This window comes from Peromyscus californicus, unplaced genomic scaffold, assembly GCF_007827085.1.
Source record: "Peromyscus californicus insignis strain IS unplaced genomic scaffold, ASM782708v3 Scaffold_13__1_contigs__length_99412109, whole genome shotgun sequence".
Lineage (NCBI taxonomy): Eukaryota > Metazoa > Chordata > Mammalia > Rodentia > Cricetidae > Peromyscus > Peromyscus californicus.
Window position 1 is genome coordinate 2,108,504 of NW_026294424.1, and position 27,026 is coordinate 2,135,529.

Here is a 27,026-nt window from a genome sequence, read left to right on the forward strand (position 1 = left end):
TTGCAGGTACTATGAAGCATTTCCACCGCTTTCTGAGAAACCAGTTTGCCTGCAAGAGATCATGACCGTGTGGAACAAATCCAAACCCTGTTCTTACTCTAGCTCCTCTTCATCATCCACAGCCCCACCAGCAAGCACAGATACATCTTCTCCAAAGGACTGCAATAGCGAGAGTGAAGCCATCAGAGAAAGAAGCACTGCCGCCTCCATCCCCATGCATGAGAAAGCCCAGAGCAGGAGCAGACACGAGAAGGAGAACAAGCTGAGCAATGGCACCATCGAAGAAAAGCCTGCCTTGTACAAAAAGCAGATCCGACACAAACCTGAAGGGAAGATTCGCCCTCGCTCGTGGTCATCCGGCTCTAGTGAAGCAGGCTCAAGTTCAAGTGGTAATCAGGGAGAATTAAAAGCATCCATGAAGTATGTTAAAGTCAGACACAAGGCGCGAGAAATTCGAAACAAAAAAGGGCGGAATGGGCAAAGCAGGCTGTCACTAAAACATTGTGAGAAGGCAGAGAGAAGTGTCCATGCAGGTAGCAGCAGCAGCAGCAGCAGCAGTGGGTCCATCAGGCAGCTGTGCAAGCGGGGTAAAAGAGCAGCAAAGGAGACAGGGCGGAGTGACCCCGGGAACACTGCAGTGAAAGACCTGTATGTGGAGAGCAGGAACAACAAAGAGTACAAGGAAGAGCCACTGTGGTACACCGAGCCCATTGCTGAGTACTTTGTCCCTCTGAGTAGGAAAAGCAAGCTAGAAACCACATACCGCAACAGGGAAGATACAAGTGCTCTGACAGCAGAGGCAGTGGAAGACTTGTCTGAATCCATGCACGGTCTGTGTATCAGCAACAGTAATATCCATAGAACATACCTCGCAGCAGGTACTTTCATTGATGGTCATTTTGTAGAAATGCCTGCAGTTATAAACGAGGATATTGACCTCGCTGGGACCTCATTATGTTCTCTACCAGAGGACAATAAATACCTGGATGATATTCATCTATCAGAATTAACACACTTCTATGAAGTGGATATTGATCAATCCATGTTGGATCCTGGTGCCTCAGAAACAATGCAAGGAGAAAGTCGGATTTTGAATATGATTCGACAAAAAAGCAAGGAGAATACAGATTTTGAGGCAGAATGTTGCATAGTGTTAGATGGTATGGAGTTGCAAGGGGAACGTGCAATATGGACAGATTCTACCAGCTCAGTGGGTGCTGAGGGCTTCTTTCTGCAAGACCTTGGCAATCTGGCTCAGTTTTGGGAGTGTTGTTCATCTAGTTCTGGTGATGCTGATGGAGAGAGTTTTGGAGGAGACTCTCCAGTTAGACTCTCTCCTATCTTGGATAGCACGATACTCAGTTCACACGTGCTTGCTGGCAATCAAGAGCCCTTTTCCAATATTAATGAAGGATCTGGTATAAACTCTTGTTTTTCAGTATTTGAAGTGCAATGCAGTAATTCTGTTTTACCATTTTCTTTTGAAACACTCAACTTGGGAAATGAACCTACAGATTCTAGTGCTAATATGCTGGGGAAAACACAGTCTAGATTGCTAATATGGACCAAAAATAGTGCCTTTGAAGAAAACGAACACTGTTCTAATCTTTCAACAAGAACTTGTAGTCCGTGGTCCCATTCAGAAGAAGCACGCTCGGACAACGAGACACTAAACATTCAGTTTGAAGAATCAACACAGTTTACTGCGGAAGATATTAATTATGTAGTTCCCAGAGTCTCATCAGATTATGTAGATGAAGAACTTCTAGATTTTTTGCAAGATGAAACTTGCCAGCAAAACAGTAGAACTTTAGGAGAAATTCCTACATTAGTTTTCAAAAAAAGATCTAAGCTAGAATCTGTGTGTGGTATTCAGCTAGAACAAAAGGCCGAAAACAAGAACTTTGAAACTACACAGGCATGTAGTGAAAGCAGTCCACATGGAGATGGCTACAGCTCAGGGGTTATTAAAGACATTTGGACAAAGATGGCAAATAGAAATTCTGTGGCTGCAGTAGAGACAGAAAGAACTGGGGAGGAGTTGTTTTCCACAGATGTAAATAACTACTGCTGCTGTTTGGACACTGATGCTAAGATGGAAGGCCTTCAGGAGCCTAGTAGGGCTGTGCAGAGATCAGAGTATCATCTCTGGGAAGGACAGAAGGAGAACCTGGAGAAAAGAGCATTTGTCTCTAGTGAGCTGTCCAAGGTGGATGGCGGTGATTACACCACACCCTCTAAACCTTGGGATGTGGCCCAAGACAAAGAGAACACATTCATTCTTGGAGGAGTTTATGGAGAACTCAAAACATTCAACAGCGATGGGGAGTGGGCAGTTGTACCACCTGGTCACACCAAAGGGAGTTTGTTACAGTGTGCAGCTTCTGATGTAGTGACTATAGCTGGTACAGATGTCTTTATGACCCCTGGAAACAGCTTTGCTCCTGGTCACAGGCAGCTCTGGAAGCCCTTTGTGTCATTTGAACAGAACGATATGCCCAAGAGTGGGGAAAATGGATTAAACAAGGGATTTTCTTTTATCTTCCATGAAGACTTGCTAGGAGCCTGCAGTAACTTTCAAGTTGAAGATCCTGGGCTTGAATATTCATTCTCTTCCTTTGACCTAAGCAATCCATTCTCACAAGTTCTCCACGTAGAGTGTTCATTTGAACCAGAAGGGATTGCATCTTTCAGCCCCAGTTTTAAGCCGAAATCAATCCTTTGCTCTGATTCAGACAGTGAAGTTTTTCACCCCAGAATATGTGGTGTTGACAGGACACAGTACAGGGCTATACGAATCTCTCCTCGGACTCACTTTCGCCCAATTTCTGCATCTGAACTATCCCCTGGAGGAGGAAGTGAGTCAGAATTTGAATCTGAGAGAGATGAAGGAAATATTCCCATTCCTTCTCAAGTTGATGTATTTGAAGACCCACAAGCAGATCTCAAACCTCTAGAAGAAGATGCAGAGAAGGAAGGCCACTACTATGGAAAATCAGAGCTAGAGTCTGGGAAGTTCCTGCCCAGGTTAAAAAAGTCTGGAATGGAAAAGAGTGCTCAGACATCACTGGATTCCCAGGAGGAGGCAACAGGGATTCTGCCAGTAGGAAAACAAAATCAGTGTTTGGAATGTAATTTTAATGAATCTCTGGAAATAAATTTAGAAAGCTCAGCAGTAAACTGTAAAATAATGGCACAATGTGAAGAGGAAATCAATGATTTTTGCAGTTGCAAAGCAGGTTGTCAGTTCCCTGCTTGTGAAGATAATCCAGTGTCTTCAGGACAACTGGAAGAGGTATGTGTCAGCATTGAATTAGGGATTTGATCAGACATTAATGAAGAGTAGCCTTATCAAACAAAAACAGGGCTGAATTACTGGGAAATTAAATATTTTAGAACCAAAAATTCTTAGTTTACATTTAAGGATGTAAATGGATTTTCTATTTACAGAGCTCAAGTACATAATTGACTCTGCATGGAAAAGGCATACATAATAATTCACTGGATGTAAAGTTCTTATGTAATATGTGTGCATTGTGGGTAAAACGTAAGGCCTGTGTGTAAGTGTTCTAGCTTTCAGAGTTGGGGAGCTAAGCTGCAGCTCTGAGTAAAGAATGTCGGTCAGCTTTATTATAGCTGTGTATTTCATGAAAAATACCTTATTCTGGGCACTATTCTCTAAAGTGTGTCGTGGTTCATGTATGAATGAACCCATGATCCAAGTGAAGTGACATGTCTTCCCCAGTACTCTGTGAGCAGGGGCTCTGGAGCAGGGAGTTTTATGGGGAACTATTGGGTGAGCTTAGTGTCAGCAGTTTTGTTAATGGAGTCATCATACCCCTTGAGTATATTTCTAGGAAGTACCTTGACGTTAAATTGACTGTACCAGAACTGACGCAGCAATAAGCTGTTCCACGGGAAAGCAGAGCTGCCTGCCTGCTTTATTTGATGATTAGTTGGCATAGCAGTGCCTGGCTTTTTTCCAGAGTCAGGTTGTTAAGCAGAGTTGGAGGCAGTCACAAGTCATAACCACCTGGTTCAGATGGATATGTGTTATCCTTCCTCTCGTTTGTCCTGCTCACTGGCTCCCACCCATCCTGTGAGGCCTTCACATCTACCTCCTTCACTGGTACCTCCCTGAGTCCTGTGCTGTCCTCAATCCCACCTCATATCAGAATTAATTTCTCCCTTTTCTTACATTTTCTATGTCTTGTGGATTCCTTACCTTTTTTCCCCCAGTGCTTGATTATTGGCTTCTATGGGTGGGCACTGCACTAACCCATTTGAGTCAGAGCGCCTAGGTGTGCAGCTGCTTGTCTTTGGGTGGTTGCAAAAGCCTCAGGGGGAACTTGAGGATTGCTGCTCTAGTCAGCATGCTTCTTGGTTCATAGAAGGCCAAGTTTAATCCCCTTGAATCCCTGAAATCTGAATTGCTAAGGAAAAATCAATGTTGTTAGCCTTTATGTGTTGTTGTGTTGCCCCCATTTTTCCTCCTTAAATGTTCCTTTATGTACTTTGTATTTCACCTGGTTCCAGATTGGGAAGAAAGAAAATGAGGAAAGAAGCAAGATCCCACCTACTACTACCATATTCCTTCGCTTTCTAGTATGTTGATGTATTTCCGTGTTCTCAGAATTCTGGGTTTTTTTTTTTTTTTTTTTTTTTTTTTTTTTTTTTTTTTTTTTTTGAGAGGTCCTATCTTGCAGCAGATGTGTGGGGACATCTTGAGAGTGTGGATGCTGTCATGCTGTCAGCATCACTGCAGATTGGAGCTCTCTTCATAGGCTGACTTAAGGAACAGAGTGGAGAGTGCTTGAAGGGACAGTTTGGGACCAGGCTGAGACTAGGACCTTTGTCTGTCTACCCCATCATAATCACCAGGTCGGTTTTGAGGAGTTAAGAGATGCCTTTGCCTAAGCAGAGCCAGTCTCTTGGAGGGCATGGACACACCACTTAAAGTTCACTAAGATTCCTTCTGTTTCAGCGCAAGAGGATGAAAACAAAGGGTTTCCGTTAGAATTAGCATTTAGGACCATGGAGAGAATAGGGTTTTATTAAAAGTTAAGTCAAATTGGGCAGACATGATTTGGATGCCTGAATGTGCCTATCACTAAGGGAAGAGCCCTAATGAGTGAGGTGCCATCCTTGTCTGTGAGAAGTTCAGTCTAGGCAAGAAACCCAGTTTGTAAATCACATCTTAACCGAAATGGGCTGTTCATATAAAGTTAAAGGAGGACATGTACACAGTGAAAAGGGCTCCTCCCACCAGCCCTCATTAGTGCTAAGTTATGGTAAACCCCACCAAGAGTATTTTCCACATGGTCATGTTTCCCTTTTAACTGAAATGGCCTTTATTGTAACCACCCTTCTTATGTCCCAGATACTGTTCCACTGTGTGGTTTCACCACAGTTTACTTGACCAGTTCCTTATCTTTTGGGACATCAGGGCCAGTGCAGTTGTGGGTGATGTGGTAGGTGGAACAGTGGAAATGAGGCCTGGAGACTGTGGGAACTTTACCAGAATCCTCCCAGGGTATGGACACTGCAGGTGTTTTGAACACACCTGGACAGGGAGTTGTAGAGGGTGGGACGCCGGCCATGTGAGTAGAAGGTCAGGTAAAGAAACTGGGCTACAGAGGTGTGTTGATTACTGAACGCAGCTCATCTAGTTGTAGTGGAAGGCAAAAACTAGCACAGAGGGAAATTGTACCCCATGTGTCTCTTGTACAGAAATATGGCATGGGTGTCCTCTTCTTCTGGGTTCTGATGCCTGCTTAATGCCAAGAACTTTGAACATAGAGAAGAAGCCAGATACTTAGTCCCTATCTTCAAGGACTTTCCAGTCCTTCAGGAGATGAGCTCATTTGGTTCCAGCAGTGTTACACTGGAAGGGCAGTGAGTCTGGTGGATGGAGAGGTAGCAGGCAGGGGTCATCCCTGCTTGTGGCACACATACTTCCTGTACCAGTTTGGTTAGTATTGTCCTCCTAGACATCCACCAAGACTTATTTCCCCACCTGATAGCTAGGAATGTTTATGTTTCAAGAAGAGACCCACCCTATCCCACAATGGGGTCAGAGAACAAGAGCAGGCCCTTCCAGTCTCCAGTGGATGTTCTCTTGTTTACACTGTGTTTCTTTAAAAGAGAGGTCCACAGAAAGCTTTCTTTGCCATTTGTGACCCAGTGATTAAAAATGACCCAAAGAAAGGAAACCCCAACACCTTTCTCTTCACCAGAAGTAGACTGTTTAGTGGGAATGTGAACTATGGAGTGTTTGTCCCTTTTCTTGATTGTCAGCTTCTGAAGAACTTCTGAGAGTTGCTAAGAACATCTGTGGTCAGTCTTTCTGGATGAAGTTTGTGCCTCCCCGCCCTTTTCATTGTCCCAGTCATTCATTGAGCATGTATGAAGGTGCCCTCTGCCCAGCACTGTTGCAGGTGCTGGAATCATTAGTCAGGGGCCTATGTGGAGTTTCCCTGCAGGCTTGGGTGCTAACAGCAAACATGCTAGGTTAATGCTGTGTGAGGATGTAAACACCATTTGAAGGAAGATGGAGCACTGGACTAGACACTGGGTGCATTGGGAGTGCTAGAAGCAGCTTTCTGTGTTAAGAAAGAAGCCAGGCAGGCTTTCTCCTAAGCTTCCTTTTGAGTATGTACCTAGAGGTGGGCAGGTGCAGCTCCTATGGGTGGTACTGCTCTGTTCTGCTCTTTTTCAGTTTTTCTGTTCTTCTGTTGCTTCCCGTCCCCTACCCCCATCCAAGGCTGGCCTTGAACTCACTCTGTGTAACTAAGAGATGACATTGGGTTTGTGATCCTCCTGCCTCCACCTCTCTGTATTCTTTGCATTTATTGAGTTAAAACATTAAACAGGCCTCATATGAGCAAATTTTGGTAGTGTTTGCTGTGCTCCCCAAAAGCTGGGAATAACTGAGTGGAAAGGTGTCATAAAATGATGCATGCTTGTCAAATATGAATGGCTGCTACAGCATAAAAGAGAACACAGTGGGTCTTGGCTGTAGGAATTGGCACCCAAAGGAAGGGTTCAGAAAAGACTCCTCAAATAATGGCAGACATTGGCAAGAGCCACAGCTGGGGGAAGAGAGGACTTGATGTGCTCTGGAATCAGACTAAGCCTAGGAGCCAGTTTCTGTAGTCTGTAGACAGAGTGCTCTGCCTAGAGGTGCAGAGATGACCAAGAAAACAGTCTTGTCCTTCCGCTTCCAGTGCTCTCCCATCTGACCACATCTTGAAGTGTGCCCCAGTTCCTGGGTGGTGTCTTGACCTGTCACACCTGTTTGCCTCACCACCCTTGTCCTTGACTAACTCTGTGTCTCTTCCATTTCACAAGAGGATTAGAAGATAATTAACCTCACAGACAGGAACTCAGATAGCAACTTGTTGCCTCTTCTCTCTTCAGTAGTACCGTGGGATGATGGAGATAATCCTGCTTACTCTCCCTTGCTGCCCTAAACAGCATCAAGTAATCTCCCAGAATATAGAAGGCCTTCATGTGCTACAAATTGGTGTCACTTTCACTGTAGACCTTGTACACCAATGGCTTCATTTGCATTTTGCTCAGCCTTGTCAGGCCTTCGGCAGTACTCATTGGTGTTGGTAGAACTGACAGACCACAGGGGAGGAGAAAGGTTAATGACGACTCTGGGTAGACGGTACCATTTTCCTCCGTTCCTAATGTAGAACTATTTCTGCAAAGTTATGTTAAATGAAAACAAAACTTTAAAATGTATTTCCCATTTCATTATGTGATTTTTAAAAACTTACTAGATAAAGTAATTTTAGACACATAAAATAATTTACAGTTCAAAGCACAACAAAACACCTGAAACAGTTCAGGTTTTGAACTTGAACAGATGCTGTCTTGAAATTGTACACAGTTCACAGGCATTCTGGTGAGAGCACAGCATAGGGACTTGGAAAGGTACAAAGATGGAGAGCCCAGGCTTTTCCTGGGGAGCTTATGGCAGGCTCCCCAGGGCCAGTGAAGAAGGGGCCACCATCAGCATACCAAGACACATGTATCTACAAAAGTGTCTTCTGAGGTTCATGGCCACTCCAAGGACTTGTTGGTCACCAGTGACAGCGGCTGGTAGCAAGTCCTCACTGCCCAGGAGGGAGGGCAGGGTCCGAGCATCCTCAAACATTCCGCTGGGAAGGGTGGAACCCTTCTCTCCACAGCCCTTCAGGCTCAGGCCACTATCTCTGTTGCACTCCAGTAGTCTGGGAGCATTTCCCATCTGTTGTTTTAGGTCTTGTAAGAGGTTTTCGTTCTGCTTGGATTTGAAATACTTAAGAAGGCTTCCTTTACTTAGAGTGAGCATATTGGCCTTTTCCCTTTGTCTTATCCTAAACAACAAAAAATTTAAAAAAGAATTTAACACACCAAGCTAACATTGCTAAGTATGTAGTCCTACAGTAATGCTTAAATTTTTCCATCTGTCCTGAAGGTTTATAAACATGCTCTATGTTTGGCTTCATCTAAACAGTTTCCCGTACTGAACACTGACATGCAAGAAGTGACAAGAAATCAAGAAAAGCAGAGCTGGTGGGAAAAAGCCTTGTACTCTCCCCTTTTTCCCTCTTCAGAGTGTGAAGGTAAGGAGACTGTCATCAGTGTGTTAAATCTCTAATTCACCAAGAGCAACAGGTTCTTTGGCTGTGGATACAGTCCAGGAAACACCAAAAACGTTCCTATGGCCAGCACTTTGTTACACCCAAGGACAGAGAGATGAATGCAAACTGGACTCTGCTCTTAAACCTAGCCACAGGCTGGTGAAAGGGTTTAGAAGTTCATTAGAAGCATAAATGGTTTGGACCTTTGGTGAAATTCACATGGCCACCATGACCATAGAGAAGGAAGTCCTCAGGCAATCTTTGTGCAAAGAAGGCCTCAGAGTGGGAGACAGGTTGAAAGAACAGGGTCCCATTGGGCTCAGATAGTTTGAAGCTGAGCCAGAGTCTGATAGGAAGGAGGCTACAGATAATGGGAGCCTGACTGCTGCCTTGAACTTGCTGTATGTTGAGGGTGGTCATGGAAAGGGTTTCAGTTTGAAGGGTGTTCAGGTCAGATGTGTGCTGAAAGACTTGTAGCAACAACACAGGTGAAACTGTAGCGGGGAGTTAGGTACTGGGAATAGGATGGAGAGAGTTTGTAGTGGTTGGTCTGCCCTGACACTGAGGTGTGAACAACAGCAGGAGGTTAGGGAGGCTCTAGAGCAATGGTTCTCAATCTGTGGGTCATGACCCCATTGGAGTTGAACAGATGTTTACAGTACAGCAGCAAAACTACAGTTATGAAGTAGCAATGAAACAACTTTATGGTTGGGGGTCACCATGACATGAGGAACTGTATTAAAGGGTTGCAGCATTAGAACCACTACTCTAGAGAGAACGGTGATGAGAGTTCTCATTTGCCGAGGAGAATGCCAGGGCCCTGGGAGTGTAGACTCAGTCTCCTGAGTGCCCAGTTTGCAAGCTAGGCGAGTTTAGGATACAGGGGCAGCTACAGTACAGGTCAGAAATCCCCAGAGCTGGGCCTCAGAAGCCCTCCCTGCAAAGAGCTAGGAGAGGAAGCGAGGAATGTCTCTGTGTAGCAGAGAAGCTACTTCCTTTGGGGGTGATTTTAAAACACTGAGTTCATACTTCCTCAGCTTGCTTCATTCTGTTCATTAGTAGGAGCCCAGTTCTAACTCAGCTCTGAATCTTGAATATCCAGTCTCTAGGCTGGTGCCAGTAAGTGGCTGTATGTAATGCTTTTGTACGTGTATATAAAATAAAGAAGCTTGGTGGAGAAAGAATGATGGCCATTCTTGTGAATGACAGCTGTGAGTCTGATTCCTGTGATGCTCCCTTGCAGTGATAGTGTGAAGCATTCTTTCTGTTCAAATGCCAAGGGTCTATAGCCTCACATGGAGGTTATGCAAGAAGACAAGTAGCTACTCACCCCTTCAAAGGACCAGGCATTCCTGAAGGTTCTAGTATCAGAAATGGTTAGTAATCAAGATGTTCTGTTCTGAACACTGGCCAACTAGAACTCTGAGCATCCTTGGGGATAGTCTTTCTATCCACCTGTTGAGTCTGGTGAGGAGACAGAGTGTGTCCTGCTGAGAGCCCGTGTGCTAGGCCCTTCTGCTGTGTGTGTCTCTCTCTGAGTAGAATGCTGCTCTGGGGATGTGCAGACACACTGCATGTCCTGGGTGAGTGTCTTCTGAGTGGGGTTGGGGGGTAAGATGCAGCCTAGCACAGCAGCTGGGGCTGTAGGGGCAGTAGTACGGGCTGCTGAACTAACAAGATGGGATGGTACAGGAGTGTGGTTTGGACAAGGCCAGCTAGGGGCAGAGACTACAAAGGGGTTGGCAGCATTCTCCAGTACTCACACTGCAGCCATTCTGTGCTTTGGAGGCTCAGTTGGTATTGGCATGTATTATCCAGGTTGTATGGAGTGAGCCCTTTGGGGAGCAGCACAGACTGATGAGGGCCCAGGCTGGGAGAGCAAGGCTGAACTAGAGCCTAGTGCCTCTGCACAGCTGCTGGGTCTTTCTGTGCTCTGTTGTCTATATTTGTAAAAGGAAGCCATCTCTGTTGGGATGATCGTGAGGAATAAAGATGCCTCTTCAGCAGGCAAGGGGCCTGTAACTGTAACCCACACACAATGATAATTCAACAAACAGTAGCTGTCACTGTAAGCATTACAAGAAACATGAGATGAGCTCAGCATGGTTCTTGGCCAACCCTCTGTATGAAGGTGTAGAGGGGGACATCCTTCTATCCAGTAGCATTCCTGAGCCAGAAAGGAACCACCTTCCCTGCCACAGTCCCTCTTCTGGCCCCAGTGTGTGTGTCTGTATGTAGAATGAATGGGATGAAATGAGGACCCCTCCATCAGAGTGCAGTGGCCTCTCAGCCCTCCCAGAACCCATATTCTGGGTTAGTGACTATCAAAGATGTTGGTGTATCTGTCTACTTCTCCCATAGCACCTCCTTTAAGAAGATGACATTGCTTCTGTTTTGTAGAGGTGGTGGGTGGGGCTTTGAGTCATGTCACATATAAAGAGCAGAACCTGGCATCTATTATGACTTTTGTCACTCAAAGACAGGGTTATTCAAGTAATGCCCAGGACTGTTAGGTTATGTGCCCACATGGCAAGCAAAGTCTGTACTTGGTGCCCAGGAGTGTAACACTCATTAAGGCTGGCCTTGTCCTCTGTAGCTCTGGGCACACAATAGCCATAACATCCCATTGATACTTGTGGTGTAACTCCAGTGAGCAGGGTTGCTAAGGGAGCAGCATTTCTGAGCTCTTGTCAGAGCCAGGTCCAAATTAGCCTGGTTGGAGTCTCCATCACAGTTGACTTCTTCATAGTGTTGGTGGGCAACAGGCTAGGCTAAGGACTAGGTTCAGCATGGGAGCTGTGCTCAGGAATCGCCTGGAAGCTTCTCAGAAGGACTGATAGTCTCCTGGGGCCTAGGTTTCTCCAAGTTCCCCAGGTGACTGAATGGTATAGAGCATGTGTGAAGCACAGTTGGCCCTGCTGTGGTTGGATTCCTCTAACTTAGTTTGCATTGCCTTCGCAGCCTGTCAGCCTTGGCCAACAAGACCATGAGCCTCCTTTCCCCAGTGCACAGGAGTTACATATAGACTGGTGGGCGTGGTGTTGAGTTCTAACAGGCCAGCTGTTTACCTGCTTTGCTTTCTCACTGGGCTGCCCCTGTTTGGAACCCCTGCTCCTGTTCCATGAGCATATCTGTGGTACATCATCTGTCTCCCTCCTCTTTGACATTCATTCTTGAGAGCGCAAGCCTCACTGGTTGGTCTTTTTCCTGTGTTCCCAGGGCCATCACATTATGGGTCTGTGTGTTGAATTGTTGAGAGAATGTTTTACAGTAGAATATGCTTATGCTGGATGGGTTTTATTATTATTCATTACTCACTCGTGGCTGAAAGTTTTCAGTTGGCATCAGTGATTTCTCATATACTCCTCCTGACTGACTGTACTTTTGATGACAACTTAAACCTCCAGAGGGTGGGGAGGCCTAGCTTTTCAGTGAGGTGAAACAAGGATGTGTGTTTCATAACTGTCTTAATTGAATTTCCCCCTTTCCCTCTTTTCCCTTCTCCATTCAAAATGATTAAGAATGTTATACAAATGCCAAGGGAGAGAATGGTATAGAAGAATATCCAGATGCTAAAGAGACACCCAATCGTGAAGAGCGTCTGTTAGATTTTAATAGGGTAAGTGGACTGTCCTCCTCCCTACCACTCTAGTCACAAACTTGGGAGTCCTGTGACCCATCCTGGCCCAAATTCCCCAGATCTATGGGTGTTGCCTTTCTCCTCTTGGCCTTTCCTTTGGGTCTGCCTCACCATATTCCCCACCCCCAACCATTTGCCAGACCTTCATGGAGAGCCCCTGATATCCCTCCAGCTTTCCCTACGCTGCTGGTACAAGGGAGTTTAATGCTGTGCTAAGCCTGTTGCTCCTCGTTCAATCCTGGGGCAGCATTTTCCTCCTTCCAGTGTGCTTTTCTAACTTGTGTGGGACAGACCTTGCCCTTCCCGTGCTCCTGTGCACTCTCTGGATGGAGTCCCGCCATCCCAGACCCTTCTGTCTCTCCCACAAGCCAGTGAGCACCATGAAGGCACATTCAAGACCTTGACCTGCTTTTAGCTCAGTCTCAGGCCTTCCATCGTGAGGCAGCTTGACCAATGAATTGAAGGAAACTTATTTTCTCCTCAGAGTTGTCAGAGTTAGCTCAAGCTCTGTAAGAATTCTCCAAAGCACCATGTGGTGCTGATTCTGCTGACCTATCAGGTTGTGTTAATGTTTCCCAGCCTACATGCAAGGCCTCCCCATAGCCTTCCACCCTCAGGGAATGGCTGTCCCACCACCTGTCTCTACCTGTCTCTTCCTCTCACCTCTACACGCAGTGTGTCTACCAGCCTGTTAATGCACCTCACCTCCACTTTCCATCCACCCCTTTCCTCCACACCATTCTGCCACTCCTCAGCAATGGCCACAGCCTTTTTTGTCCTTGCTTCCGCTTGTCCTTGATAATCATCTCCATTCAGTGAGACAGTGACCTCACAAACACCCCTGTGCACTAAGTATTCTTGGCCTACCCATTTGCAGAGTAGAAAATGGAGGCATCTGGAGATGAAACACCGACATGGGCCGCCTGTCCTTACAGTCTGGCTGTAGGGCTCATGCTCCTAGCCTGTGCAGTTGGAAGAAATCCAGCCTCCTCCACGCCTGGAAGCCTGTGTGCTTTGCTCTCACGTGGCTTTTCTGTGCTTCTGCCTGTGGCTCAAATGCAGGGACTATGATGGGGTGGCGCTGGTGGTGGATGTTGTGATGGGCTGGGAAGTGTTGCTAGTTGCTGTAACTGGTGAAAAGGCTACCATTGGCATCTAGTATCCTAGGGTCCCCAGATGCCAGCCTTCTTGTGAACACAACAAAAAGATGCTCTATACCATGCTAGGTAGTGCTAAAACTGCAATGCAGAGCACCAGCCTTTGCTCAGGAGTGCCACCTTCTGGAGCACTCTGTCCAGAATGCCCTTCCCAGTTATCCTCGTGTCTACAATCTGAAGCTGTGTCCTTTGGTTTGCTTGTCTGCTGGAACTGTGAGCCCCATGGGCATGACCAGGTCTCTCTTTCCACGGGAGCCTATGTGAAGCTTCATGGGCTGTCCTGAGCCAGGTACTCAAAGACCTGTTGAGAGTTAAGGAGGCCCTTTGTGGGCCTACCCTAATATGGCCACAATATTCCTGTGACTAGACATGCAGAATTAGAATTGGACCCTTCAAGGACAAGGGAGAAGAGGCTTCCTCTCAGACAGTGTGACTTCACATCTTTGTTGCTCTCCATAGGACATATCAGTGATTGCTACTTCATCTCTGTCTATGAATAGAATCAGCCCTTGGGTCGGAAGGGGTGTGTGTGTGTGTGTGTGTGTCTGATTTTTAGTGTATTGAAAATTGTTTCTTGAATTGTAGGTGTCTTCTGTTTATGAAGCAAGATGCACAGGCGAGAGAGGTTGTGAGACAAAACCAAATGGCCTCCACAGGAAGATGTGTTCCAGCGCCAGCTCTGACCCGGGTGACACAGGCTCCGAAGCCGGCGGAGAGTGGGTGGGCCCCAGCACAGAGGAGCTCTTCTCCCGAACACATCTCTGACCCTGCAGAGTAGTACCAGTCATTGAAAATGCTGTGATGGGAAATTGCCTTCTGTGAGGCCTGTTAGTCTAAAGCAGCAACTTAGGTTTCTTCTTCAATTAACTGATCCACACCAGTGATTACCTTTCTCTTCTTGCTTATTTTAGCGTTGAGGACGGCTGTCCTGTTGAAGATTTGTTTCTAAGCTGTTAAGTTCTTGCTCTCTGAAGTAGACTAGACTGTGCTGTCCAGTGAGGAATGGGTGTGCATGTGCTTGTCCTAGCGCGTCCCGCTTCTGCATCGCAGCTGCAGGCCTCCCTCTGGCGGCAGTGTCGCCACCACCTTGTCAGCACCGTCCAGAGACTCTAGCTCTGTTCTCTGAGCCAGGAGATCAGTCCTCCCCTGCAGTGGGTTGGGGCCTTGCTGAAGGAGGAGGGAAGCATGGTGACTCATCTGCAGGCTCATTCAGAAGATCTCATGGACATTGCTGTAGGAACACAAGGGTGTGCTTTAGAGACTTACAGAATACTGTGCTCTCTCTTAGGATTCCCCTAAAGTACCATGGAAGATACTGTGGCTTGTGACTTTCTTGCTAGCTGAAGAAGCCAAGGATTTGAGGCATGGGGTGGATGGGTTAAGTTCTGCTACTGTAGTGCATGGGGTTCTCTGAGCTGCCTCTCGCACATAGTTGAGGACCTTACCTACAAATTATTTTCTGGTGACAACATTGAACTGATGTCTCCAAATGAACTTAAAAACATTTGACATGTAGTGAGGCCACCTCATTACCCCAAAGAAATCTTTGGCTGCTGCAGCTAGCTGTTCTTGTGGCTGTGATGTAGTATAGCTTGTATCTCATTTTGTGTTTGAGAGAATGTTCTGGGCAAGTTCTGCTTGTGGTGGGCTGGGGTGGGTAGAGGACTTTCCCACATACCTGTGTGATTGCTGTTCTGATCGTCGCCTCATGTGGCTTGGTGAAGCAGGAGGAGGCACACCTCGCACAGCTGCGTCTAGGCGTGCTCTTCACCCTCTGAGCTCTCTTAGAGCAGCACTGCCACCGGCGCTGGGAGGGCCAGTGTGCAAAGCTGAACATCCCAAATCAGTTTTCTCTCTTAACCAACTTGTTGTATAGTAAAACACCTTGTCCAGAACATCGGGAATGGCTGAGAGCTCAGAAGTAGCCAAGCGGGCCTCACCAGTAAGTGGGGCAGCACTGGGCACGTGGGTGGCTGTCCCTGAGGCCTTGCTGGGAGTACTTGAGTTTTTGCCTGTTTCTCAGGAACACAGTAAATACTGTGGAGGCTGTGCAGTCACTGCAGTTCTGTGCATCCTCACCATGGGGAGCCTGGTTGCTGGCTGGGGGCATCTTACCACCTTAGGGTTTGTTTTCATACAGCACATCTTCCGACACTTTACAGTGCTTGTGTGTGCGTGTGTGCATGTGGAAGGTTTCATGTTGCTCTTATTTATTTACAGACATCAGATAAGTTTTATGTATTTTTTTTTCTTCTGGAGCTTCCTAAAATTTGATTAACATCTGCACTGAAATATAACCTATCATCATCAAAGGCAAAAAGGATTGAAAGTTATAAATTCCTAAAATCAATGCAGTCACAATTACCCTAGAAATTGTTGCTATGACCAAATATTTCATACTCAACCGTGAACTTGGATGACCTGGACAGCCAGTGTTCGCCAGGAAAGGGCTCCAGGTGGCAAAGACACCTACCTCCTCAGCTGTGGGGAGAGGCCCCCCCACAGGGGATGCGGTGGGTCATAAAAGGCAAAGGGATGAATAGATTCTGTATTTGGTTCCTTTCTGTAGTTAAGTGGCTGAAGCTCAGAGGCTTTGGCCCAAAATTGAAGTGTGGTTTTAGTTTCATGAATGGATGATCACAAAAAAGCATTAAAAAAAGTTGGCAAACGCTGAAACGCACTGTGGTATGAAGCGCGTTGCATATCCGTAGCACTGAAGTATCAGCTCCATTCCTGGGCTGAGATTTTTTTTCCGTGGTTGTATTGTTCTGATTTCACGTACACCAGAGTAACTGATTTTTTTGTTTTGTTTTGTTTGTTTTTTTTCTTGTGGAGTTAACACCAAATAAAAATTTCAAAAATGTTTGTTGTTTTTATTTATCATAGCAATATTTTAAGTGAAAAGGAAGCCTCTTCCTAACTGAGAGGAAGAGAAAACCAGAAAGAACTCTTCCTCCTGAGAGCAGTTATTCTCCCAGAGCAACTCCCCAGAGCTGGGAAAGAAAGTAGGTACGGCTGCTGGGCAGCCAGCTGGGCAGCCAGCTGACCCACATCCCCAGCAGTTTGGGGTGGCCCTGCCCCCCCCCCCCCCCCCCCGTTAGACAAGTCTTCATGTTAGTGTGGACTGTGTTCATGGGACACAGAAGTCAGCAGGATGGCTCAGTGGGGAAGGTGCTGCTGACTGTGCAAACCTGACTCCACAGAAAGGTGGAAAGGACGAACAACCCTACAAAGTTGTCCGCTGCTGTCTGAATGTATGCCATGTACTGCAGTCACACACGTGTGTATACACAGTAATACATGCCACTGCTGTGAGGGCCAGCCTCTAGCAGCTCAGGAATTGAAGGAGAGCCATGGAGTCAGTGGGCTAATGACTTGACTTTCGTATCTAATGGAGTGAAACTTCACTTTCTGGGGCCTGCGGAAAAAGGGAAAAACACACACACTCTTAAGGTCTTTCTAAAGAATCTTAAAAAAAATCACAAACCTAAACTTTTATATATGAAAAACAGTCATCTCTATTTTAAATCCTCAGGGTGCATACCCACTCATCAGCAGTTTCTTTTATATTAGGAAGCTGAGGGCAGAAATGGGTACAAGGAATTAATCATCACCCTTGATCCCCAACCCACCCTAGTAAGGAAGGTATGTCAGCCAGCAATGGCCAGGCTGTCATTGTTCTTGTTCCCTGACCTTAATGAGTCCCTCGCTCAACTATGTGCCTTTTTAAACTTGATGGTTTCATTAACAAAAACATCTCAATCTAACCTTAAGTCATATTTAAAGCTTTGTTTCAGCTATGATGCACTCTGAAACCTGTGAACACATCTCTCAATATTAAGATTAAAAGAAGTTGAGCTAGCTGGGCTACTGGGACTCAATTGTTTTTCTTAATCATTAGCCTAAGCCACAGTCTATACAGCTCCTTAAGAGAAACTAGCCGTGTGACACTTCCTTGTTTTAATTTTTTTTTTTTTTTTTTTTTTTTTTTTTTTTTTTTTTTGCTTTTTTGAGACAGGGTTTCTAAGCTTTGCGCCTTTCCTGGATCTCGCTTTGTAGACCAGGCTGGCCTCAAACTCACAGAGATTCGCCTGGCTCTGCCTCCTGAGTGCTGGGATTAAAGGCGTGCGCCACCACCGCCCGGCTAAATTTTTATCCTCCACAGCTCCTGTTTCGTTGGGGTGGGGGGTGGGCAGTGCCACATCTTGCTTTTACCTAAATTAGTTTTCCCACTAAGCTAACCTCTATCATAGTCCCTTACTGTATTTATTAAAGACCCTCAATCATCAAAATCCTATTTAAACTAACACTATTATTGTATAAAATCATTTAGTCAGTTAAATAGTACAGCTTAAGAGGAAGTCATCTTCACAATAATCCATAGGTAAAAATGCCCAGTAGAATGGGATATTTCCATTGAGATAATCACACTACATTCAAGGCAGTAGAATTCTCCCCATGCCCATTCACACCATGCCAGATACCAGAGAATAATGGCAGCAGCAAACATGTAAAGGCACAGCAGTAGCGAGAGACATTGTGGGGCTGAAGCCCTCCTGGCCTTGCCTATCCGAGATTCACCCATTCGAGTTTTGCTTCCTGGTGGCTGACGCCCTGAAGTCAGTTGCCACCAGGAATGCTCCTCTGACGTGGCCACCGACACGTACATGTATACACGATGACAGTAAACAAGAAGTGTCTGAAAAAGTATGAAGGAAAACTCACTGTGATTAAGCATGTTCCTGTAGATACCTGTCTCCAGGTCTGTGTGCCCATGTGAGCACAGTAATGCTACAGACTGTCTAGCCTGCCCTGCAACTTGAGAATCCCTGCTTGTCTGCAGTCAGAGCTGAAACTCTTCACAGGGTGACCCACTGAAGATTGAACAGGTTCCTCACTGACTGATAGAGAATATTCCCTTTTTGTTTCTTTTGATCTTTGGCAGGGTCTCCTGTAGCCCACACTGATCTTGAACTTCTTAGCTCCTGATCATCCTGCCTCTACCTCTGAGTAAGGATTCAGCTTCTGTTTTCACAGCTCCTCCTCAGCCACCCTGACACAATTCACAAAGCCCCTGGCTTTGCAGTGATGCCTCTGTGGATGTCTTTGGGTAGTGAACCAAACAACTCCATCGCCTGTTTCCTTCCTGGGCTTGTGTGGGAAGGGTTCCTACTTAACTGCCTTCTCTGGACTGTAGCTCTGGCCAAGCTTAGAGTCATCGAAACCGTGTCTTCCTCAGGAGTGCCCCAGGTGCTCAGTGGGGAACTAAGAACATGATATAGCCTTCTGGGTGTCCAGCAGGCACACCCTGTGACATGGCTAAGCTCCTTTCCCTGTTGATTTGCCCTGAGCCCAGATGTGCCCACTGGCTGTGCTGACTACCCGCTCTGCTTTCTGTGGGGTTCTCTGTAGACTGTCAGCCCAGGTACTTCACAGATGCTCTACCCGCAAGCGCAGGGACAGTGCTGAGCAGCAGTTAGCCTTCACCTGTCCTCAGGAGTATGACCAGCCTGGCCCAGTGTTCAGAGAGCATAAAGGCCTCCACCTCTGTTGTCTACAGAGCCAACCACTGCTGTGGCCACCAATGCTGTTGTCTGACACTTTAAGCATCACCTGGTGAGTTCTAGACATGTGGTAAGTTGCCAATCACAACTCCCTGCAACCTGCTTCTATCCAGGAGTCTGAGAATAGAAAGTAAGGCCCAGCCCTTGAAAGCTGCTCATCAGATGCCTGCCCAGGTTGGCACTGTTGAAAGCACCACGACCAGGAAGCCCTGCTGGCCCAGCACTGCCTAGCACTCCAGGCTCTTGAGCATTTTCAGAATAGTTGCCACATGGTCAGGCTGGCAGTCACTGACTGCTCCCCTGGCAGTGATTGTACCAGCTAGTGCTGGGGATCAGTGTTCCAGGCCAAGAAGACTAAGGCATGATGAGGCTGCTAGGTGCTTGCTCAAGGTTTTGTACCTGGTCAGTTCAAAGCTGGACTCCTCAACTCCTGTATATTTGACAAGCCCAAACTGCCTCGACCCAGTTCATGCAGTGTGTGAGGGGATTGGCCAATTTCTGCAGGCAGCCCTTTTCTGATCCCCATAAGTGTCTCCTGCCTATTTGCAAGGATGTTGCCCCCGAGAGTCTGGTTCCATCACCCCAAGCTGCGTGTTCGTGTGGGCCCAGCGTTGTATCTACAGGTCTAGTAGTAGTCTCTTGTCAGACTTAGACCAATCCATCCACCCTGCACAGTAAAACACGAAAGTTACCAAGATGTCGCTGTCCCAGAGAGCTGTACCAATGGGCTCTTCCGATGGGCTGCTGGTTCCTTGAGGGGAAACAACAGAACTGCAGAGGGCAAGTTGCCACATGAGTGGGCAGCAGGAGAGAACCATAGGCACTTGCGCTGCCTTGTTTTCTTCGGTAACAATTGTTCAAGGGTACTTCCGAGGTCTGTAACTCCAAACCACCAGAAGAGCTATGCCCTCAGTCTCTATGGAACCCACAGAGCTGACAGGAGTCAGGCCCTACAGAAGTCATGCAGGCATGATTTGGCCCACTCAGGCCCTGACAGGCCATACACAGTGGCTCCTCTGGTTGTTCCTGACTCTGAGTAATGACTGGGCTGGAAGGCAGGGGTCAAGGCAACAGGAACCAAGTGTGCACAGTGGAGCCAGGCTGAGGAGCCCAGGACACCATGCTATTGTGGGGAGTGAGTGGTGCAGCCTGGTACCTGTACCACAGTCCAGGTAACACTTGGAGCCCCAGGGATGGGGGAGGCCTTATATCCCTACTGGCCCTGTCACAGATAGAGACAATGTCCCCTTCCAGACTGTCTTGAAGGTTAGTTGAAAGGCACTTACCAAAGCTACCAAGGATATCGATCTTCAGGACAAACCAAAGACCAGAAGCCCATGTCATAGGGGTGCTCCAGCCATTCTTCTGCCCTGTTGTCACCTGGAATGGTCATGATGGGAAGAGCCCTGCCGTACTAGCTGCTGCCCGCTGCAGCAGAAGCTTCTTTTCCTCACCTTGGCAGGGTTCTGTAGGCTCCCAAGCACTTCTTTCCCTTCTTATACTCCCTCATCCTAGGGGGCCAGCAGTGTTCCTTTCCTGTACCCCATGTTCCCACCAGTGCCCTACTGAACTAGCTTCACAAAGCACATCCAACTTGTATGCCCACCATTGTTCAAGTTCTGAGAATGGGGAGCTGAGGTGGCTGATTAGCAACTCAAGCACAGGGCTGTAACCCCACACTAGAGAACTCCAAGCTGAAAAGCACCCCACTATTGCTGGCAGGGAACTAGGGTGTAGGTCTCCCTTAAGATCTCAGAGAGCCTTGCTGTGTGCAGTGGACACAGACTTGTCCTTCAGAAGAACACAGGCTGTGAACTCAAGGGCAGCAGCCCAGGACGACTCCTGTTTGCTGAGAAAATGCAGAAAGGCCAGTGCTGACTGGCTTCATGGGCGAATGAGTATCCTCCCTCTGCTGAGAAGATGATATTGGAAGAACCTGGAGCTGCCACAACATCAGGCTGATGGGCTAGTGGAGGGGAAGCGCTTATGGAGTGAATTGAGTCAGGCTTTCTTAGTAAGCATCTGATGACACTATCTGTGACTGCACTTGGGATCTGCTTCCTTGTGGTCACCATGTGGTTCCAAACCACCATGAGATCCTACAGCAAGCTGCAAACCCAGGATAACCATCACTCCCTTGTGCATTCAGACCCCAGGGCTGCCTGATGCATCAGGTCTGGTCATGTTTACTCTCCCCAAGTTTTCCTGCAGCAGGATAGTAAGTAGAGTGTCAACCGCTGGGAAGAGCAGGGGTGCCAATGAGATGGGAATGGTGCAGTGGGCACACTCTGGAGCTGATCTCGGTAACACCTCCCACCTCACCCCTGCAGCTTTTACCTGCTGGCAGCACACTCTATTGCCTCATCGGTGTGGTTCCCTGAGGTCGGGAATTTCTCAGAATCCAATCTTTGAGTCTGCACGTTCCCAGCTTCAATGAGGGGAAGAAACAAGAAAAGAGTTGGAGTGGCCAGCTGGTGAAGTGCCTTTGCATTCTCTCCCAGGCCTCCAAGGTTGAGTAGGGAATCTTAGCTCAGGCGAGGGAGGAAGAAAATGCCTACAAAAGTTCTAGCAGGTTCTCTGTTGTACACTAGCCAATTCCCCAGGACCTGTGAAGGCAGCAGCTGGGGGTGGGGGACGCTGTTGTATCCCTCTCATTCATGGGGGATATGAGGGGATTCATGGGGAGAATGTATACCCCTCATTCAGGCCCACAGGACTTAGCTACCCAGTCCATCAGGCAAGGCAGGGGCCAGCATGCTGCACCCTGCACAGCTCCTGCCTTCACAGGTCCTGAGGGGTTCGCTTCAGGAGTTTACAGCCTCTCTACGCTTCCACTTTGCTCTGTTTGCTTCCCGAGTGGTTGAGAGGCAATCTCTCAGTTTTCTGCTCCAGCCGCCTGCTTCTGTGGCTCCCCACCCCCACCCCCAACCTCCTGCCATTATGGATTCCTAGAACCATAAGCCGAACTCTTCCCTAAATTGCTTCTGGTCATGGTGTTTTACAGCAGCAATAGAAAAGTAACAGACACAGACCCTGTCTCCAGAGAGGGAAAGAGGGGGAGAGAGAGAGAGGGAGAGACAACTGAAAGCTGAGTGGCAAGAGGCTGCCATGTTTAAACCTGCTTGGGCAACTTAGGGGAACAGAGTCTTAAAAATAAAAAATATTGGGGCCATATTATTTGGCCCAAAAATACTGGGATGGCTTAGTGATCAAGAGTACTTGCTGTTCTTCCAGAGGACCCAAGTTCAGTTCTCATCTCCCACAGCAGGTGGCTCATAATCATCTGTAACTCCAGCTGCAGGATATCTGACCCCTCTGGCTTCCTGAGGGCACCTGCACTCACATGCACAAAAACACACACATACACATAATTAAAAATAATAAAAAGGGTTCGGGCCTATTCTACAGTACCACAAAAAGAATAAAAAAGAAGAGGAGAAGGAAAAGGCTAAGGAGGAGGAGCAGCAGGAGGGAAGAGAAGAGTGACCGGGATCTCAGAAGATGCAGAGGATTGTCCCATGTCCTTAGGTATGCTGACAGTGTTGGGATTGTGCTTAGGAAAGCCGTCCTACTTCAGGATTGTGTGAGAGAAGCAGAGGCATTTCCTGTGGACTGGTAACTCTTGAGACGTGCTCTAGAAGAGTTCAGGCAAAGTAAAAATGTGTAACCTCCAGAGGTGAGCAGAGCTTGTTCCATGGCATGGGGCATGAGCTCCCTGCTCTCTACCATAAGTGCTGTTGAGGTTCTCCATTATAATGTGTCCGGGGACGCATTTTAACGTATTACAACTGTAATCAGAGGTAGAGAGACAAAAAGACCAAGAGACTTCCTTCCTTTGAAACCTTTTCCTTGCCATGGTATTCTGGAGCATTTTTCAGGGCAGGTACCCTCCTTCCTGTGCAGATGCGAAATAGTGATGTGTTTAATATAGGTCATCCTGTCCCAGGTGAGTCCATTGATGCTGCCCCTTCAGAGCTCTGGGCAGGTGGAAGCTGGTCCTCGCCATTACCTGCATGGGAGGATGGGACCATCATGCAAATCTGACCTCACTCCTCTGCCTCAGCTCTACATGTAGGTCCTCCCATCGCTCCCCCCACTAGCTGTGAATGTGCCACCTTAAGTAATGGGTAGACTCCCCAAAGAATCTCGTGGGCCTGAGCTAGCCGGTCACTGCCATGGGGACCATGCACAGACAGCATCTAAGGGAGATTCAAAGACACTGAGGCCAGGAGGGGCCTGGGAAGGTAGAAATGAAATGCCAACGGGTGTCTCGGGGTGGATGGACCGCTGTGGGTCCACTCTGCACTGTGCTTCCTGTGGACTGAGGCTTGCCTGGCTAACTGAGTAATATAGTTCTTCCAAGACACTGCAGGTAAGGTGCCCTCGTTCACAACCTCCTGACTTGATTTCTTTAGTATTGACAAAGCAATTTCATTTTTATCGATAACTTTTCCATCTGTGTTCCTCCCTCGAAATTCATATGCTGAGTCCTCCAATCTCCAACGTGAGGCATCAGAAGATGGGATGGTGATAAAAGCATGGGTTGTCTGGCTTGGCAGCAAGCACTTTTACCCACTGAGGTATTATGTCAGCCCTGAAAAGAACCAGCTTGTGAACAGGAGGGCCTGGGCCTTGGGATGACCCTTGTCCTATGCTTCTTTCCTAACAGGAAGGGTCCTGTCATCTGTGAAGGTCCCACAAGTTGGCCCTGGACTCAGCATGATTCTGCCCCTCTGGCTATATGACCTTGTACAAGGTGGTGACCTCTGTGTCACAACAGCCTATTTAATAGAGCAGTGCTAACACCTGCTGGTGGGAAGTGGGAAGCCAAGCCAATGGCTTTCAGGTGTCTCCGGGTCCTGCAGAGGAGAGCCAGGCCCTTCAGTAATCACTGCCGTGGGAGGCTGAGCAGTATCCAGTTGGCACGTGTGTTGACAACGGCTCTTTCTGGAAGCTGGACTGAGGGATGAGAGAGGGTGTTAGGAGGGAGCCTCAGTGTGTTTCTCTCCTCCTGGGGTGGATGTGACAGCTGCAGGCTGAACAGCAGAAGCTGGCATTAATCAGTAACCCAGGAACCAGCTGGGAGGTTCCAGACAGTGCCAGTCCGGGGGCTGTCGGCCTCTTCTCTTGTTTTTAGGGCCCCGAGGAGGCCAGGTAAGTGGCTCTTTCTCTTACCTTACTGCACCCAGGCCAGGATGTGTTTGACATTAGGTCTACTTTCTCTGGTCCCCTTTAAGGTAAGGTTAGTTTCTGTTTATTGGGTGATGCTTGGATCTCAAGAGGGCTAACCCCCCTGGGCTTGGGGTGTCTGGAAGTGAGACTTCATAGCTAAAGGAAGAGATCGTCCATTATCTTATTTTACTCTTTCCACGGGTGGAGGCAAGGAGACACAATACAGAGGCTGTCCATTGGAGTCGGGGACAGCTAGTACAGGCTGGAGGACAGGAAAGGGACATCCTGGGAGAAAGCCAGAAGGCTGGGCTTGGTACCCTAGCTATGGCTTTTGGGTACACATCTTCCCCTGTTTTGGAGGTTTTGTTTTTTGAGCCAGGGTTTCTCTGTGTAGCCCTTGGCTGTCTTGGAAGTCTCTTTATAGACCAGGCTGATCTTGAACTCAGAGATGGCCTGCCTCTGCCCAGGATTAAAGGCGTGTGCCACCACTGCCTGGCCACCTGCTTTTGGAATTTAAAGGAAGAGGAGGTTGTGGTCATTTGGTGGGTATTTCTAATTGAGTCAGTGCCGGGGGTAGGGGTCGGGGGAGACAGAGAAGTACATTGGTCTACAGACCCCACAGGAGTAGCTGGATCTGCCAGGTATAAGCCTCCTCCCCTCAAGGGTGTCAAAGGCAGGAGCTGGTGGGGAGGTGGCCCAGGCTGTGGGACCACGACTGGCTGAGGCTGGGGTGGGGGTGCTGCATTGAACCCTTGGTTATCTCGGGTTATAGGAGGGCTGCAGCTGGGAGCCCAGGAAACGTTCTGGCGGCCATGGGGTGGCTGGAATTGGAGCAGCAGCTTCTAGGAGCTGGGCTGTCCCCTTGGTCTGTCCTGTCCCTCTCCCTGATACTGTTGGGACATGAGCACAAGGAAGGCCTCCCAGAACACTGGCTGCTATCCCACCTTGTTCCTCAGGCTGCCTGTTCTTCACCCTCCCCAGGCCTGACCTCTGGATCTCCGTTTTCCCTTAAAGCAAGGCCCAGTGACACATGCCTATAAACTCAGCATTCAGGAGGCTGAAGTAGGAAGGTGGCAAGTTCTAGTCCAGCTTGGGTTACATAGGGAGGGCTTGTCTCAAAACACAAAGATCACTCCCCCTCTCTTGCCCCCCAGGTAAGCATGGAACCCTGAGGGCAGTGTGGCCAGTGCTACCTAGAGGTTCTGAGAGAGTGGAGAGGAGAGAGGAGCCCAGGCCTTTGGTCATTTTCCTATCTCTGGTATTAAGTACCAGGCACAGAGGTGGATGAGAGGAGCGGCAGGAGTCGGGAACGGAGGGCCGTTGGCTTCAGCTGGCTCAGGCCTGAGAGCCAAGGATTGGAAAAGTTGAGGTCTGATCTTGCCCTAAAGATGATGGGTAGCATCTGTGGAGAGAAGAGGCAAGAAGAACCCCAAGAATATTTGCACCCTAGCATCTATTTTCATAGGATGGAGCCAGCTATGGGGGTGTGTGGGCTGGGTGGATCTGGGCTATTGGCAGGTAAAATAATGTGGAGTGTGTTGAAGGAGAGATTTGAGGATGAGGTGGTGGAGAAAGAGAGGAGGTTGGAATAGGTAGATAGGTCATGAAGCATGGCAACACCCATTGACCACCTCTTCTGAGTGATATCAAGCCACACTCCCAAACTGAGACAGGAAATGCATCCCTTCTAAAAGAGAAAGCTGAGGTTCAGGGAGTCTAAATAACTTGTCCAATGTCACACACAAAATCCCAGAGCTGGGATTCCAGCCTAGGACATGGCAGGCACCTGTTCACCCAGGCACTTTCCACAAACAGTTACCACAGCCTGTTCGCTCTCTGCAAGCCTCTGAATCCCAGGGCCCTGGATTCAGACATCCGTAGGTTCCCCCAGAGAGCCTTAATTTCCTGTCTGAATCAGTGAGTATGAAGATGAAGGAGGCTTCACACACACCAGGTGCCAGATAGAGCAGGCAGAGGGTCTTTGGGAGGGTACCCTCCTGGAGGGGAGGTAGGTGGTGGGAGAATCAGGGCTGATTTTCTGAGTGTGGTAGCACCTGGTGACAACCTGCAGAAATCATTTAACGAGGGAGGACTCAGGGGAGGAGGGAGGTTGGGAAGGTGTGAGCAGGTGGAGGGCAGAGCAGGTGCAAGGGTATGCCCAGGAGGGAATTCTTGCCACCTCTCAGGAGTCACATGTATCCCTGTGAGCCTGGAGGGTGTGTCTGGTGATTTGGCCTGGTGAACAGAGCCTTGGGGGTGGACTCTCAGGTGGTGGTGGGAGCTGGGCCTTTGTCTCCTCCCACCTCTTCACTTCCATGATGCTCCACATGAGACCTGCTTCCAGCACACATCTAAATTGGGCTTTACTCTCAATGGTTGGCAGCAGCCGGCAACTGGGTGATGCTTTTAAAAACAAAGCTGTTTGGAAAATTCCACTTTGGTGTGCTGTGGCACAGAGCCTCATTCTTAGCTAGAGTCTTGAGCCTGCAGGCTTACAGCATGGTCACTTCCTAGGGAACACTAGGCTGGGCCACAGGCAAGCTGCACCTCTCTCTCCCCCATCCCTGACCTGCCCCCCAGGCCATGAGGTGAGGCTTTAGGGGGACCCATTTTTTCTGTTGTGACTTATTCCTCCTGTCAATTACTTGGGATGCACAGAATATGAGTGCCCTTGGGTTATGAGCCAGGCCTGCCAGGATCAAGGCTCCCAAGTTGCTTCTGGGCACCACTGGGATCCTGGAATGGCTGGATTGTGGAGTCCCACAGCCCAGCAGTCACTCTGTTTGGATGGCCCTCACTCTCAATAGCAGCCAGTGCTGGTGGTCTTATAGGGCTGAAATCTTTTGAGGTAACATTGTCC

General features: G+C 48.0%; 1 protein-coding gene across 4 annotated transcripts in view; it reads left to right on the forward strand.

Annotated features, from left to right (window-relative positions):
* LOC128109054 (TBC1 domain family member 14) overlaps positions 1–27,026 on the forward strand; it is a 178,050-nt gene that overhangs the window by 53,184 nt on the left and 97,840 nt on the right. Inside the window, exons 6-10 of one of the 4 annotated variants that reach the window (XM_052736088.1) lie at positions 7–3,295; positions 4,537–4,605; positions 8,468–8,615; positions 12,155–12,252; positions 14,016–16,293. In XM_052736088.1, coding sequence (XP_052592048.1) covers positions 7–3,295; positions 4,537–4,605; positions 8,468–8,615; positions 12,155–12,252; positions 14,016–14,195 — 3,784 coding nt within the window. In that variant the 3' untranslated portion in view covers positions 14,196–16,293. Of the gene's footprint in view, positions 1–6; positions 3,296–4,536; positions 4,606–8,467; positions 8,616–12,154; positions 12,253–14,015; positions 16,294–27,026 lie in introns of those variants that run through there. The other 3 variants (XM_052736090.1, XM_052736089.1, XM_052736087.1) reach the window with 3 other exon arrangements.